Source organism: Girardinichthys multiradiatus, chromosome 19, assembly GCF_021462225.1.
Source record: "Girardinichthys multiradiatus isolate DD_20200921_A chromosome 19, DD_fGirMul_XY1, whole genome shotgun sequence".
Lineage (NCBI taxonomy): Eukaryota > Metazoa > Chordata > Actinopteri > Cyprinodontiformes > Goodeidae > Girardinichthys > Girardinichthys multiradiatus.
This window is the reverse complement of record NC_061811.1, coordinates 12,198,862-12,215,368: the sequence shown is the minus strand read 5'-3', so window position 1 is coordinate 12,215,368 and position 16,507 is coordinate 12,198,862. Positions and strand designations below refer to the sequence as shown.

Sequence of the window (16,507 nt, the reverse complement as noted above, 5' to 3'; positions counted from 1 at the left end):
TGGTTAAAAATGATTTTTTATTTGGGTGATAGTAGAATTTTCCTGAAATATTGGATTTTGGCTTTTCATTGGCTGTTAGCCATAATCGTCCAAATTCACAGAAATCTATTGCTGTGTGTAACGAACCTATATAGTTTACAGGTTTTATTTGTTAAACTAAAGGTTTTTAACTTATTTTGTATTTATTAAAGCGCATCTATTTGCAAAATATCAAAAGTCATTGCTTATGATAAAATGTCCAGGATGTGATCTTTTAATAAGGCAGCGTTCAAACACAGAACACCACTGGAATGACCAGGTACCAGAGGGATGATGTGTAACCATCCAAAAAGTCCAGTTTGAGTCTCGCACACTGACCAGACAATTTAACGTTACACAAAAACGTTTAGTAAAACATTTTTCTGCAAGTCAGGAAAGGTCTCTGCTGAAGTAATGTTTTCCTTGGTCTTCAATGCTAAACATCATGATTGTTGAGTAGTTTTGTTTGTTCTTTGGTTGCAAAAACCTTGCAACGGGGTCAACATTTCAGTGGTCGGTTGTGAAATTTCAACCGTTGTCAAGAAGTAGGTCACGTTCGATAGTCTGAACACAGACATAGTTCAAAACACATGGTTGACTTAACTAATATCACCATTGAAACATCACCAGCACCATTTAAGCCAGACAAAGACAGAAACAAAACAGACAGAACTGTTTGAAGATTGAAGCTGTAGTCAATTACTGCAGATAAAATGAGAACCTTTTTAGGAATCTGCAGAGAAAGTTTAGTAGTGTGAAAAAGACAGCAGCAGAATACAGACGTGGAAAAGGAAAAGTTAGTATCAGCAGGTAAACAGGAGGATCATCATTCAAGATCTTATTTCTTTAGTTTTTGTAGTTTTACTAGTCCTTAAACTTTTTCAGATTCTGTCATGTGACAACCACCAGTCTGGACTTTGACTGGGCCATTCTAACATGAACCTACTTTGACCAAAACCAATCCACTGTAGCTCTGACTGTATGTTCATGCTGGAAGCTGCTGAACCTCTCCCCCAGTTGCAGGGTTTTAGCAGCCTCTAGCTGGTTTTATTCCAGGACTGCCCTTTATTGGCTCTGTTGATCTTCCCATCATCTCTAGACCTGTTTCCCTCTCCTAAATGAAGAAAAGCGTCCCCACAGCATGATGCTGCCATGTTTCCATGTGAGGTGTTCAAAACTTGAAATATTAAATATAATAATATTTTATAACTACTGTTTTAACCTTCTCCACAGCTTTATCCCTTGCATACTGCTTTGTTAATTGGTCTTCATGACGCATTTTTGTTCACTAATGTTCTTTAAAAAGACTCAGTCTTTCACAGAACAGCTGGATTTATACCGTTTATAGAAAAGAGAACCTAAAATAATCTACTGAGATGATTTATGAATTTGTGCTGGTTTAGCACATTAAACCCCCACAAAATACACCGACTTCGGAGTTGTAACATGACAAAAAATAAAGTTCAAAGAATAAAAGAACTTAGTAAAGCACAGTATGTTACAGGCTCCAACTTGTATGTAGAAGTTGTGAATGATGACCCACAGTTATGCAGCAGACAGAGAAACCCTGTCCCGTAGCAGTCAGTGGGATAGGCTAGACAGAGGATCATCCATGCTTACCAAAGCCAGCTCCTCATTCTGTCTGTAAGCCTCTGTATATGAGCCATCAAGTCTGGTCTGCAATTTAGTCAACAGGTCTTTGAGCTGGAATTAAGTTCGACATGTTGTTGTTTAATGGTGGTCTGCGGGAGCGGATCTGGGACAGCAAAACTAACAGTCTATGCAGTGAAACTGGATGATTGAGGAATAAAGCATCTCTGGCCAAGCCACAAAACCCTTTGAATGATCGGAGGCAAGTTAAACACAATTAACGAGGACCTGGAGGAACTTTTAGTTCAGTTTTTGCTCACCTCTCTCACTTCTGTCACATACGTAGCGCTCTCGTTCTCTGCCTTCTCCAGCTCTGACTCCAGGTGCTGCTTCTCTCTTCTCAGCTACAGAGCACAAGAGAATTATAGAACAATTAAAAATGACAGTGCTCAGAATGTCTGAAAGTTTAGACAGAAGAAGTGGCTTGAAGTGGACAGAGATTATCCAGCTCTGCTCGGTAAACTAGACCCGATTCCATCACCAGAACAGTCAAAACAAAGGTGGATTGGTAACGTAAGCATAGCTACAATACAACCGTTTTTAAACACACATGCATTTGAGTGACATCCCATTCTGAATCTACAGGGTTTAACAGGATGTTGGTCCACCCTTTGCTGCAATAACAGCTTCAATTCTTCTGGGAAGGCTTTCAAAAAAGTTTAGGAGTGCGTTTATGGGAATTTTTGTCCATTTTTCCAGAAGAGCATTTGTGAGGTCGGGCACTGATGTTGGACAAGATGGTCCGACTTGCCGTCTCAACTTTAATTCTTCCCAAAGGGGTTCTATCACATTAAAGGTCAGAACTTTGTGTAAGCCAGTCAAATTCTTCCAAAACACACTTGATCATTCCTGTGTATGGTCCAGAATCTACTCACTATGTGCCTTAGCCAATCCTGGTACCAACACTGGAATTCATTGAGGTCCTTAGAGTGACCCATTCTTTCACAAATGTTTGCAGAAGCAGTCTACAAGCCCAAGTGCTGGACCGTGGACAGCAGTATCTATGGAAGTGATTGAAACACCAGAATCCAATGACTTGGGACAGGTAAGTGAATACTTTTAGCAATAGGTTTGTGTTGGTGTTTATACTTTATTTTGTTCTCCAGTTTTTGGATAAAAGAAGAGAAAGAGTAAAGGAACCACACCTGTGATGTAATCGAACAAACAAAGTTGTTGCTTTCTGAGCCTGAATACAAACCTCTCTAACATCCTCCTGCGACTGATCCAGCTTAACTTTCCAGCGAGACTCCTCCTTCTCAACACTGCTTTGCAGGCGCTGCAGGATGCCCTCCTGTGGGCACAGCAGGAATAAGATCTCAGTTGGGAAAATAGTTCCCCATAACTTCAAGACTGACTTAAAGAAATATCTTACAGTCTCTGCCAAAACCTTCTTGTACGTCTGACAGTCCTTTTGTAGAATCCTTTGGCTTTCCTCCGCTTCTCTCAGTTTCTCAGTCAATTCCTGCAGGAAGGACATTTATTAATACATTCAGAATATAAAGAACTGCTGGCTAACTTCATTTTTCTACTTTTAACTTTACCTCAGTCTCCTGTGATGCTTTGCCAGACTGTGCAACCAAGCTTTCAGCCACTAAACTCTCAAATCTCTGTAGCCACTCCTGATGGTTCTGGTAACAAGTCAAACAAGTTAAAAGATTTTGGTTTCTGCAACAAAATGGGCCTGAAGGCTCAATCCAGTGTTTCTGATACCTGTTCAGAGGGCAGAGGCACGTGGGGCAGAAGTCTGTGCAGAACATCTCGACACTCAGCCTGATTCTCTGCCAGTGCTGCCTGGCTGTCCTAGAAAGCAAAAAGAACAAAAACAGACAAAAAGATGTTTGACAACTCTGATTCAAACCAGATAATGCAACGACAGGATCCAGTGGATATACAAGCTGATAAAACCACAAACCCCTGCTCTCATCCCCATTTAAACCAATCATTTAATTTATTCTGTAAACTAACATCAGGAAGGATTTAACTAGAATCAACTGATGTTATAATATGAATATATAAATATATACACTGCTCAAAAAATATATAGGGAACACTTAAACAACATAATATAACTCCAAGTAAATCAAACTTCTGTGAAATCAAACTGTCCACTTAGGAAGCAACACTGATTGACAATCAATTTCACAGCTGTTGTGCAAATGGAATAGACAACAGGGTGAAATCTTTGGTGATTAGCAAGAAGGTTTGCTGTGTCTGTCAGCGTAGTGTCCAAAACCTGGAGGCGCTACCAGGAGACAGGCCAGTACACCAGGAGACGTGGAGGAGGCCATAGGAGGGCAACAACCCAGCAGCAGGACCTCTACCTCCACCTTTGTGCAAGGAGGAAGAGGAGGAGCACTGACAGAGCCCTGCAAAATGACCTCCAGCAGGCCACAAATGTGCATGTGTCTGCACAAACGGTTAGAAACCGACTCTATGAGGATGGTATGAGGGCCCGACGTTCACAAATGGGGGTTGTGCTCACAGCCCAACACCATGTAGGACGCTTGGCATTTGCCAGAGAACACCAGGATTGGCAAATTCGCCACTTGCGCTCTGTGGTCTTCACAGATGAAAGCAGGTTCCCACTGAGCACATGTGACAGACGTGACAGAGTCTGGAGACACCGTGGAGAGTGATCTGCTGCCTGCAACATCTTTCAGCATGACCGGTTTGGCGGTGGGTCAGTAATGGTGTGTGGTGGCATTTCTTTGGAGGGCCGCATGATCCTCCATGTGCTCGCCAGAGGTAGCCTGACTGCCATTAGGTACTGAGATGAGATCCTCAGACACCTTGTGAGACCATATGCTGGTGCAGTTGGCCCTGGGTTCCTCCTAATGCAGGACAACGCTAGACCTCATGTGGCCGGAGTGTGTCAGCAGTTCCTGCAAGATGAAGACATTGAAGCTATGGACTGGCCCGCCCGTTCCCCAGACCTGAATCTGATTGAGCACATCTGGGACATCATGTCTCGCTCCATCCACCTACGTCACGTTGCACCACAGACTATTCAGGAGTTGGTGGATGCTTTAGTCCAGGTCTGGGAGGAGATCCCTCAGGAGACCATCCACCATCTCATCAGGAGCATGCCCAGGTATTGTAGGGAGGTCATACAGACACGTGGAGGCCACACACAATACTGAGCCTCATTTTGACTTGTTTTAAGGACGTTACATCAAAGTTGGATCAGCCTGTAGTGTATTTTTCCACTTAAATTTTGTGTGTGACTCCAAATCCAGGCCTCCATTGGTTAATACATTTGATTTCCATTGATGATTGTTGTCTGATTTTGTTGTCAGCACATTCAACTTTGTACAGAACAAAGTATTCAATGAGAATATTTCATTCATTCAGATCTAGGATGTGTTATTTCAGTGTTCCCTTTATTTTTTTTGAGCAGTGTATATTATCCCATTCCTGCCTCTATTTGTTGCAGAAACTACATGTGCACTTTTCAGCAGGCCAAAGGTTTTGAGACCACAGAAATCTTTCATGGAGGCAATCTACATTGAGTCTGGGTTGCAATGAAGAGTGATCAGAGGAAATGCAATTAATTGCAAAATTAATTGAATATTAACTTATTCACAAAAACCTAACTTGCACTGTGTTTTAGCTCTGCCACAAACTGACCAGCAGACATTCTGTGGCAGCGCAGCTAATATCAGGCATTCTACTATTACTGTCATTCTTCTTAGGTCAAACATAGTTGCTTCCAAGGAAACATGCTACTTATACAATCATCAAAGCCTTCATTGAATGAAGGTCAGCTGTTGTCCAGAAAATTTCAGGAGGTGCACCAAAGTCTAACAAGTAACTTTCCCTGAACCTGGATTCACATAAGAGACTCAGCTACCACCACTGCAGAGCTTTCTTAGGAATGGTAGCAGGAAGGTGTGAACGCTTCTGCATGCAAAGTGAGAGGGGGCTTTGGATGGTGGCCGGGTGTGAAGCAGGGCAGCAACAAGGCAACTTTTAATGATATAAACATCAAGGACAGACTGGAGTTTAGCATGAGGCACCAGATTCAGATTGCAGAGATTTTGGGTCAAGTTATTTTCCCTGGTGAAGCCACGTTCAGACAGTTTGGGAAAAGAAATGCTACCATGCGTGCCGTGTCATGCTAATAGTGAAGCATCCTGCAGCAGTTCGTGTGGGGTTGCCTGTCATCCAAGAGGGGTGGAATCGCTCACAATCTTGCTTAAAAACACTGAAAATGAATAGAGAATAGTACTAAACAGTTTCTCTAACGATCCAGGAGCATATTTATGATGAACAATGCTTTTTTTCAGGTTTATATGCAGCAAACTCCCCAAATCTTAGCCCCTGCTAGAACTTATTGACATTTTTCACCTTTGTAAAAAAGGTACATTTCTGTCAGGTCCTTTGTGGTCATATTTACACAGAAAAGTTGAACTTTAGATTTTGAGCATCTCATAAGCTTTGTGGTCCCACATCAGTAAATAAATGTTTCATTTCCTTTAAATGACCAAAGTACCGCGAAGCTTTTCAATAAAACAAAAAAGGAAACTTCTCACGTTGGAGCTCCTGAAATGAGCCGACGTCACTGAGGACTAAAAGAGGCACCGACAACCGGCACATGGAAAACAGTTAACAGTAACACTGTGAGCAGGTGGCTTTAAAAGCTGCAGAACTCAACAGAACAAGCACCATCTGAGAGTAGACGGCAGGAACCAAGAAAGTACCAGGATCAGACGCGAGAACGTGTTTTCTACTGTACTCAGGAGATAGAAAAGCAACAGCTGCATGCTGATGGATGGACGACCACTCTGACCTATTGTTGGAGGAGGATGGTAAAAATATACACACTTCAGCGCAACTGCAAGTAGAACCTGCTTTCTGGTTGCCAACTGATATGTAACTCGACAAAATGTAGGGAAATGTGGTTACACATCTAGCTGCACTTATTTGTCCTGATGGTGATCAAAGATGCAGAGCGTCGAGAAACAGAGCTGCAGCAAATGGATTAAACATTTGGAAAGATTAAACCGAATTAAATCAGAAGAAACTGCATTATAAAGAGTTATTTTGATTAGTTGGTGATGTTGGCAATATGGGGAAAAAACATGCCATGCATAATGACAAGACGACGGAAAAAAACATGAATCTTGATCTAATGACATCTATTAAATGACTAAGTCACTGCAAACTCATCCCGTCTTTTGGTTTAGCAAAGTTTTCAAACAGCCTTAAAATACGACATGCACGAGAGGATCAAATGATTTGACAGCTCCAAACAAAGCCAATTAAAAATCTGGAGGCCATGAAAAGAAGAGCAAGAGCAAAAGTAGGGTAAATGAGTATGCAGTGTTATCGAGGATGACTGTGCAAAAACAAAGGTTGCAATTATGGCAAAACACAGAATTTTTGGAGGGGAATGCATCAGATTGGATCTAGAGTGAAGCAGGACTGAGATGAGGTGTCGAACCTTGACAGCTTTGCTGAGTTTTCCTTGAAGCATGGACTCGGTGACTGACAGAGCCTCCATTGCACTCCAGTTTTTCTCCCGAAGCTCCTGTTTTACAAAGTCAGTTCCAGAAAGATACTACTTTCAGTTTAGCCTCACGGAAAAAAGCATTTAGTGACCCCTAAGTACAACCTGATCTGAAATGATTTCTCACATTACAAATTACTCCGTCTGTAAAGGCACAAAAGAAGACAAAATCCCAATCTTCCCAATAGCAGTCAATCTCTCTAGAAATCCAGTCTTGCATCACTTGTGGGTAAAAGCTAATCAAAATGTAAAATCATTGTTCTTATTCTAGAAAAACAGTTCAGTATTCATACCGATTGAACCGTTGCAACCACAAACCTCCATATATTTTACTGGGATTTTATGTCACAGATCGACACAGAAAGCCATTTAATTTTATTAAGATCCATCCATCTTTCCATCAACAGACCAGTTTCCCTGACCCTGCTGAAGAAAAGCATCTCCACAGCATGGTACAGCCACCTCCATGTTTCAGAGATGGTGTTTTAAGGGTGATGTGCAGCAATTGTTTCTCGACAACACAAAGCGTTTTGCATGTAGGCCGAATAGTAAAATGTTGGTCCCATCTAACCAGAGCACCTTCTTCCACATATTAGCTGTGTCCTCTACATGGCTTGTATCAAACGGCAAATAAGACTTCTTATGGCTTTTTTCTTGCCACTCTTCCAAAAAAGGCCAGACCTGATAGTCCTCCGGTTGACAGATTCTCCAACCTGCTTAACAGCTCCTCCAGGGTCATCTTGGCTTCTCTATTGGCTATTGCTCTCCTTAACAAGCCTCTCAGTCTGGGTGGGTGGTCAAATGATTAAATGAACAGTGCTCTACGACATGTTTAAAAGTTTTATAACCTAACCTTCCTTTAAACCTTCTCCCCAGCTGTCTTCCGGACCTGTGCGGAGTGGTAACTAGTCTTTATTATGCCGTTTGTTCACTAATGTTCTCCAATAAACCTCTAAGACTTTACAAAACAGCTGGATTTATTCTAAGATAAACTTGGACACAAGCTGACTTCTGCTGGGTTTTATTTAGAGGTGTCAGAATAAAAGGAAATCCAAATGCATCCCATACTTTTCAGATTTTTTTTGTTGTAAAAATAACTACGGTAAATAAATTAGAACACCATGTGTCATAAGTTTATGGTTGCAATGTGACAAAATGTGTAACGATTCAAGAGGTATGAAAACAGTACTTACTGGAGTTCTTACAGTAAAAATAATTTGCTTTAATAAAGTCAGGGTTTTATTCACAATCAAGTCTGCTGAATTTGGATCCAACAGTGAGCACAACACGAGTAGACTGGAAGCTTTCATTTGCAAAGCTCAGTTTAAGCATATAAGTGATACCGATACTGATGTGTCCAATTAATTTGGATCCAGCTACAAAAAAATTATTCTAGATGAACAGAATCAAAAAAGCAGACCAGCTGAGACTAAGAGGCAGTGGACAACCAGTTCTATGGATATATGCAGTGTTCATACCTGTGAAAGGGGAACGGTTTGTGGTAACATTCAGGGGACAGAGGAAAAAAGTTTAGTGGTCATGCATTATAAGTCATTGCTGCAGGAAACCTACATTGTTCTTTTTCCTGTGAAGCTCCAATGAGTCCCTCAGCTCAGCCAGCTCCCTCTGCAGACTGCACACCTGACTCTCCTTCTCAGACAACCTGACGAACAAAATAAGCACTCACTTTAAAACTGTTAGAAACTATTGACAGTATGCCAGTCTGTTTAGAAATGAGAAAAAGGATAAAGTGGCAAAGCTTCACTTACGCCTCAAGAAGCTTAGGGCTTGGTGCTGCAGAGCTGGATTGCTGTATTAGCAAAAGAGAAATTGGAACAAAATATGTGATGTTTTATTTTAAAGAGCCAACCATTTTTGGTTTATGAAACCCTTCCTCACCTGCTGCTGCATCTGCTCCACCTTCTCACCCAGTTCCTTTGTCTTTACCTCCAGCTCGGTCTGAAGCATCTGGATTTCCTGGTCCTTTGCTGCTAACCTTAAGTTCAGAATTTCCCATTACTGTCCAATTTGGGGGGAAAAAGAAGGTGGAAAAGTGGCAGTCATGGTGAAGAGTGAGGTAAACCTACTGAGCCTGAAGTTCTTGAAGCTCGGCACCAGAACTGGCCATCTCCTTTTGAGTTTGCTCTTGTCTTATCTGCTCCAACTCCAGCCGAACAGCAGACAACTGCTGCTCTAGAGTCTACAAGATAAAAAAAAAAATTGTTAAAACGAGCTAAAACAGCAATAATCTTAAATAAATGATTGTCGTAAATGCTCCATTAACTAGAATGGAAAGGCCCATACCTCAACCATCTTCTCTTTGGTGGAGATGCTGACTTGTGCTGCTTGTAAACTCTCCTCCATGGATTTCAGCTTCCCATCTTTCTCTTGGATCCTAAACATCAACAGTGACACAAAGCTTTGCTAATAAAAACTTTTAGAGGCCTCACAGTCTCCTAACATTGTCACAGCATACAAGTAAATACACACTTTTCCAACCCTAATATTTTAAAACAAAAACACAGTAATCTGTCAACTATTATGCTTTAAAAGATGGTTAAATACAAGCTCAGACTAGCCAAACTACGTTAGTAGGTATTTGTAGATGCTGCACAAGTGACTTTACGAGCTACAATATCAATTACTACTGACTAAAAAGAATCCTTTGTTTCCCACTAAATTTATATATTTATCTTTAAAACGTCTGTACACTGAGAGCAAAGAGGAACCGAAGTTAAAGTCCTTGTTGATTTGCACAAACTGGCCAAGAAAGCTGATTCTGATATATTTTTCATGATCTAGATCACGGAGGTCGCGTTCTTAAAACATGGCTGATCATCTGCTGATGTCTCGAGATATAATTACAAAAGGAGTGAGTGGCTGTGTGTGGGCTGGGCAAGAAAAGGTAACACTGAGCCAAGATCTTTGGGTTACACCTACACTTGGTACTTTGGACATGCTGATAATGATGTAAATGTTACTAGGCCAGATGTTAATAGGATTACCGCAAAAATCTGCTCCCGTCATATGATCAGAAAGGAACGTGTGGATTACCTGAGCTATTACGGGTCTTGGAAAAAATCAAGTCATATTACAAACCAGCAATGTTGGAATTAATTTGACTGATCTTACTTGAATTTGAGTTCTTCCACTTTCAACTCTGATGAAGCCTGTGATAAAAAAACAAACAATATAATAAATATGTAATAAAAAACAATATGGTAATAATTTTTTTAAAATAAACCGGACTTTACCTGTTCTGCTAGCTGTTTATTAAGGTCCTCAATCTCCTGTCCGAGTGCCTCCTTCTCTTCTCTTACAGTCTGCATTTTGGAGAAATAAAGTCACTGAACTTGTGCTTTTCAAAAAAAACGGACATTAAATGTTCAATAATTAAAAATATGTCTGAACTTTTGTAAAAGCTGGCAGATTACCTTCAGGTCCGCTTCCTTGTTGGCCACTTCAATCAGCCCCTTCTCCAACAGTCCTTCAACCATCTTAAAGTTCTCCTCCTTCTCTTGGACACTGGGGAGGAAGCAGGTTCTCACTACAGAACATTTGTTTCACAGACAAAGAAACCGGAATTTAAAATATGTTTTTCCCACACCCACCTCTTCTGGATCTGGTCCAAGGCCAGCTGGGAAGCTCTCTGAAAGGAAGAAAGTCAAAGCCAATAAGTCTGGGTGTGTCAAATAAGGAAAACCAATAATATATGGGGCTTTTAAATGTGTTAAAAAACAACACAAAGCTGACCTGATCAGCAATCTGTGCCTGGAGATTCTGAATCTCCGTCTTTAATGAGATGTTCTCATTGTGCAAAGCCTAAAAGACAAGTAACATTATACCTTTTCAAAATAGCTCTGTGGATCTACAGCACATTTCTGAAACACTCATTCCTTCAGCTTTTTCTAATTTTGTCCCTTTAAAACCATAACCTTCTACAATCATCTTTAACGGAATTACAGCTGTAATTTGTTGTCAAAATATCTCAATGCTCACCCAGACTCGATAGAGAGAATTTCTGAACGCAGTTTTCTATTTCTGCCATAGATTATCAATTAGATTTAGGTCTGGACTTTTACTGGGCCATTCAAGATGCTTTGATCTAAACCATTTTAATTGTAGCTCAGCTGTAGCTTTAGACTCGCTGTCCTGCTGGACGCTGAGCCTCCACCTCAGTCTCAAGTCTATTTTATATTTCCAACAGGTTTATTTTCCCAGGATTGTCCTGTTTTGGTCAACTCTGAACAGGTTCCCTGTTGAAGTAAAGCGTCCCCATAGTATGATGCTGCCCCCACCACGCATCATTATGGGGATGGTGAGTTCAGGATAATATGCAGTTCTACGTTTCATTTTCACATCCTTATTTGCATGTGGATCAAAAACATTTCATTTTAGTCTCATCTGACCAGAGCATATTGTTCCACACGTCCATTAGTCCATGACTAATAGTTCTCCAAACCAAGATGTGGATCTGTTGGTCTATAAATACAGTTATACATACACCAATATGTCTTAGTGGGTTGGACCAAACTGTGAGATGTTAACAGCTTGGGATGTTGTTTTAAAACTCAACCTATCTGTGGACTTCCCAACAGCTGTCTGGTATGGTCTCTAACAAACTTCTGAGGATTTCACAGAACCGCTGCATTCGTACAGAGATGAGAAGAAGCACAGCTGGTTTCTGAAGGCACCTGGTTGGACAGGGGTATCAGATAACAGGGGTGTGCATACTAATTCCCGCCACACTTTCCAAATTTTGATTTGAAAAACACGTTGATGAACATGTAACCTTTTCCTTCTCTGTTCACAATTGCGGCATATTTTTAGTCGACCCATCGCATAATATTCCAACAAACTACAATGAAGTTTGTGGTTGCAGTAATGTAAAAAACCTCAAAAGGTATGAATGTGCTTGTGAGGCGCTGTATGCGAATGTCAGCTCGATAACTTTCCAACATGGTAGAGAACATTTTTATTAATTGCCTACAGACCTACCGCTGACATGCTAGTACAGGAAACTGAAGATGAGGTCTCTTTAAAAACATACCTGCATGTTAGTTTCTCTGCTCGCCCCGCTGCTCCTCTCAGCATTTAGAGAATCCTCCAGACTCTTCCGCTGCAGCTCCTTTTCAGCCAGTCTAGGTAGAGAAGCAGAGACGTGTGTAAAAACAAGATCACTGTAATGAACTCTAATAGTAACACATTTGCTACAATTTAAGGATAAAAAGACTTGCTTACAGCTTCTGTAGCTCCTCCATGTGGGACACATGGGTGGCCTAAATGTTGAACAGAGAAATCTAATTAGCCTACTTGCAGTCAGATATGTTGATTTGAATCTTATGTTGGTTTTAAAGAGATATAAAAAGATAGGTAAAGCTGACCCACACCTGTGAAGAGATTTGAACCTGCAGGCTCTCATTCTGGACCTTGTGTGTCTCAATCTGAACCTGAAGAGCTTTGTTCTCATTCATTAGTTCCTGGTAAAACAAATTTTAATAATGATTTCAATTTTGGATGTTTGCTTTATTTTTATATATATACTGAGTTGGTTCAGGTACTGGGGTAACTTACCTGAACCTGGGCCTGCAGAGTTTCATTCGGCATGATGGTGCACTGGGACATCTCCATCACTCTCTGATCCAGCTGGTCATTGGAGACCCTGGCTTCAGTCAGACTGGTGCGTAGAGTCTGGATTTCCTTGTTTTTGTTGTTCACCTCTGTTTCGACTGCTAGAAGTTGGCTTTGGAGCTCTTTTAAAAGATGAAGACACCAAGTTATTTCAACTTGATAGGACTGAGACAATATTAATGTTTCCTGCGTGGCGGGTTTTTCGGGACCTTGCTTAGAGGCCTGAAGTTTCTCTCTTTCAACATTGACACTGTGGAGGAAGTTTTGCAACTCTTCCCAGCGCCGCTTTGCCTCCTGTAATTGGGCCTGGGGATGAAGAGCAATCAGGCAACATGATAACACCAGGAGCACTAGTAGAAAAATATACATTTGTTTCTAAATATGGCAGAACTCAGCATGCACGACTATTAATTAAGTGTGGATTACAGTAGCTGTCAGGGGTACACATACACTCATCAGCATGACTTGTGCTTTAAATATATACAAAATAAATATGCAAATATGCATTTTTCATTTGCAAAGTTTCAAAATTATGCATGCAGCTTCAAATAAAAACATTTATTCCCATTAATGTCTGGAAGAATCTCCTTTACCAAGCAAAGACAAACCACAGACAGGATTCTGCTACATTTCAGGCTATGTGACTCCTTCTCTTATCAAAAATCCTTTAAACCGGTTAGTTTCCTTCATGCACCCAAAATTAAAACACTGTCCATTATATTTCAATAGATCTGAGGTTGTGACCTTTCCAGAATCTCACAGTTAGTGAGCTTTATCAATTCCAAAAGTGGAACATCAAACTGGGTCAAGTTTCAACCATCCAAGCTGTTACTTTTACTCCAATTTTGTGGGATGCGCTGGTGCCACTGGCAGCAAACAGGACCCTCAGCATGATGCAAACACCACCAGCTTCTCTGAAACAGCCTGATTCTGACACTACGTCTTGCCATCGGGGCCAAAAAGCTTAATCCTAGTCCACTTCGGACTCTTATCCACAAGTCTGCAAATGTTAGCCAGGCCTAAAGCTTTTAATTTTGGAACAGAGGTTTCTTTAACTGTGGAAATGTTTCTGGCATCTTTCAGTTAATGATAGGCTTGAGCATCTGTGGTTACAGAGTTTTTCATAAACATTTTGAACCATTTAGTTCCATCGGAGGTGACAATTTGGGAGAAACGAACACAGTCAGGCTCTCCAAAGAAAGCGAACATTAAGGTCCTGAAATGTGTGCCCAACGTTTAGGAACCAGATTTATGTCAGAAAACAATCTATTTAAGTCCTATTATTTCTGCCAAGGTGACTGGTCAAACATCCATGGAGAAATATGCAGGAATCTTGTGCATGGCAACAATAAACAAAAGGGATATTTATCAAAATATTGATTGGGGTGTATGCACAATTTTAAATGTGAGTAGAATATAGAAAATCTGCATTGAATTAAAAATAGTCAGTTCTTGTTTTGTAAATTCTCTGAAGTTGTTTGCTGTATAATCTAGAGATGCACCGATATTGCTATTCTGGCCGATACCTGAATCAAGGTATATAAACAGCTTAAGACTGTTTTACTGAGGTTTAAGAGTGCGAAGCCCAAAGCTTGGTACACCTCTGCATTCATTGCAAAGACTTGTCTGCATCAAGCCAACAGGAAGGGCTGATTTGAGTATTTGACAGGAAAAGTCATGTTTATACAGAGCACAAAGCTTCAAACATTCCAGCTTCCTCGCCAAGCAAACCCACCCATCTCAGGTTTTGTTTCCCACAACTCACCCTTGGACTTTACAACAGCCCCCACACCCACCCTTTCCCCACTACTGCTGCCACACCCTCTGAGGAGATCTGAAGCTCTGCTGCATACAACTCGGTTCATTTTTTTTCTCTGCTGGGTGACACTGAAGCACATGGTAAATAAACACATCTGGCTTAGCGTACCTCCAGCTGGGACACGTTCTGCTTGTAGCTGACCTCCAGTGACTTCCTTTGGCGCTCCTCCTGCTGCAGCTTGCTGTTGTTGTCTGCCAGTTCTTTCATCAGGCCGGCATACTCGGAGCGCAGCTTGTTCAGCTCTGCCGAATTCCTGTCAAGAATGTGATATGAAAATGACTCATAGTGGAGCAATATTTTGGGAAACTACCGAAGAAGCGAATCAACAGCAACCTACGCAAGATATATGACATTGTGCAAATAAGAACGGTGTAGCTAGATAGGACATTTAAAAACACAAAGGAAACTCAGAAGTGCTCTGCAACAAGCAGGTAAACAAAAAATGCAGCAAAGTAAATTTTTAGTAAGGTATTAAACAAGATTACCTTAAAAATACAAACCAAAACAAGGTTATACTTCGGTAAATGTTTAATCTTGTTATTGGCAGAATTAATAATCTACACCTATGGTTCGAAAACGTACCACAGTAGTACAACAGGACTTTAACCTTTCTAATTGTTTTATGTCATTGAAACAAAACAAAAGAAAAAGCTTTCTTTTATGTTGGCACTACAGAGCCGTACATTGTCATTCAGGCACTAAATTATGTGGGTTTGAAGTTGGAATTCCCAGTAAGACGTTTTAAACCAAACCCAACTCAAAATCCAACATGGCTGACATGCATATAGAAGTTGGTGATAGCTGCAGTACCAAGCAGTTCATTTGGTCTTCTAAACAACCTTCATCTCCAACATGAACAGAACTTAATAGGCTCTTTTAATGAACAAGTTGGGATGTTGTTTAAACGCACAAAATGAAGAGAAAGGTTCTATTCTTAGGCTTGTCTTCCTAAAATGAATGGCTAACCTGGTCGAAGTCCCACCAGTTTTAAAATCTGAAACTGGAACACACTTACATTTTAATTAATGTCCTTTCTGGATCAAGTTGAGAAACAAGCAGCACCTGTTGCTGGTTCAATGTTTCGCTCAGTTTGTACTGGGTGTTCTAGACATTTGCTCCACTGAAGGTTTCTTATGAGACGTTTCTGATAAAGCAATGAGTAACATGCCTGAACAAGTCATCGTTCCAGCTCATTACAGGGTTCCTACACATTTAACGTGAAAAATCCACATTTTCCATGATTTAACTTTTAAGAGTTCTCATTCCTTCACATCTATTTTAAAAAAATGTTTTTAAAGTTCACAATGAATTTATGGCAGTAGGCAGGTTTGAAATATGAAACCTGGGCAAAACAAACTGAAAGGAGAGGAAGTATACAAGGAAGGAAGGACAGAAAGACAAGAAGAAGCACGGCCAAAAGAATAAAGAAATGAAAAGAGGACACAAAGAAGGAAAGAAAGAAAAGTTAGGACACAAGAGAGGAATTTTATTTTTATTTTTTCAAACCTAGCTAGACCAGGAAAATACTGAAATCAAACTCCACCCTTATCCAGACTGTGTAGGAACCCTGAACTTCGCTCTGCATCATACTTGATTTGCTTATATTTATCTTGCAAACAATTAATACTAATATTTCTTTAGAGTACCAACAAGGGCAGCACAAGTACCACCAGTGGTAGCATAGGTAGAGATCCAATGACCTTAACCCAAAGTTCTTAAGACTGTGGTACTTGGGCTGCCTTTAGTGGTACTCTAAAGAAATGTGTTATTATTTGAAAGGTAAATACAAACTAACTGTGATAAAGTGAAGAATAGCGAAAACGGTGCTTTTGGCTCCCTATGCATCGTTCTATTTACCTCTAAAGATGGAACTTGAGTAA

General features: G+C 40.6%; 1 protein-coding gene across 5 annotated transcripts in view; it reads right to left on the bottom strand.

Annotated features, from left to right (window-relative positions):
- ktn1 (kinectin 1) overlaps positions 1–16,507 on the bottom strand; it is a 30,745-nt gene that overhangs the window by 2,976 nt on the left and 11,262 nt on the right. For 3 of the 5 annotated variants that reach the window (XM_047345143.1, XM_047345145.1, XM_047345144.1), the window contains exons 9-31: positions 14,736–14,880; positions 13,018–13,114; positions 12,752–12,930; positions 12,568–12,657; positions 12,419–12,456; positions 12,228–12,318; positions 10,931–10,999; positions 10,789–10,826; positions 10,612–10,702; positions 10,432–10,500; positions 10,310–10,347; positions 9,482–9,572; positions 9,265–9,377; positions 9,077–9,173; positions 8,947–8,987; positions 8,750–8,840; positions 7,112–7,198; positions 3,379–3,468; positions 3,210–3,296; positions 3,041–3,130; positions 2,867–2,959; positions 1,929–2,012; positions 1,639–1,722 (exon numbers count right to left, since the gene is read on the bottom strand). In XM_047345143.1, the coding sequence (XP_047201099.1) occupies positions 1,639–1,722; positions 1,929–2,012; positions 2,867–2,959; positions 3,041–3,130; positions 3,210–3,296; positions 3,379–3,468; positions 7,112–7,198; positions 8,750–8,840; positions 8,947–8,987; positions 9,077–9,173; positions 9,265–9,377; positions 9,482–9,572; positions 10,310–10,347; positions 10,432–10,500; positions 10,612–10,702; positions 10,789–10,826; positions 10,931–10,999; positions 12,228–12,318; positions 12,419–12,456; positions 12,568–12,657; positions 12,752–12,930; positions 13,018–13,114; positions 14,736–14,880 (1,993 nt within the window). The remainder of the gene's footprint in view (positions 1–1,638; positions 1,723–1,928; positions 2,013–2,866; positions 2,960–3,040; positions 3,131–3,209; positions 3,297–3,378; positions 3,469–7,111; positions 7,199–8,749; positions 8,841–8,946; positions 8,988–9,076; positions 9,174–9,264; positions 9,378–9,481; positions 9,573–10,309; positions 10,348–10,431; positions 10,501–10,611; positions 10,703–10,788; positions 10,827–10,930; positions 11,000–12,227; positions 12,319–12,418; positions 12,457–12,567; positions 12,658–12,751; positions 12,931–13,017; positions 13,115–14,735; positions 14,881–16,507) is intronic. The other 2 variants (XM_047345146.1, XM_047345147.1) reach the window with 2 other exon arrangements.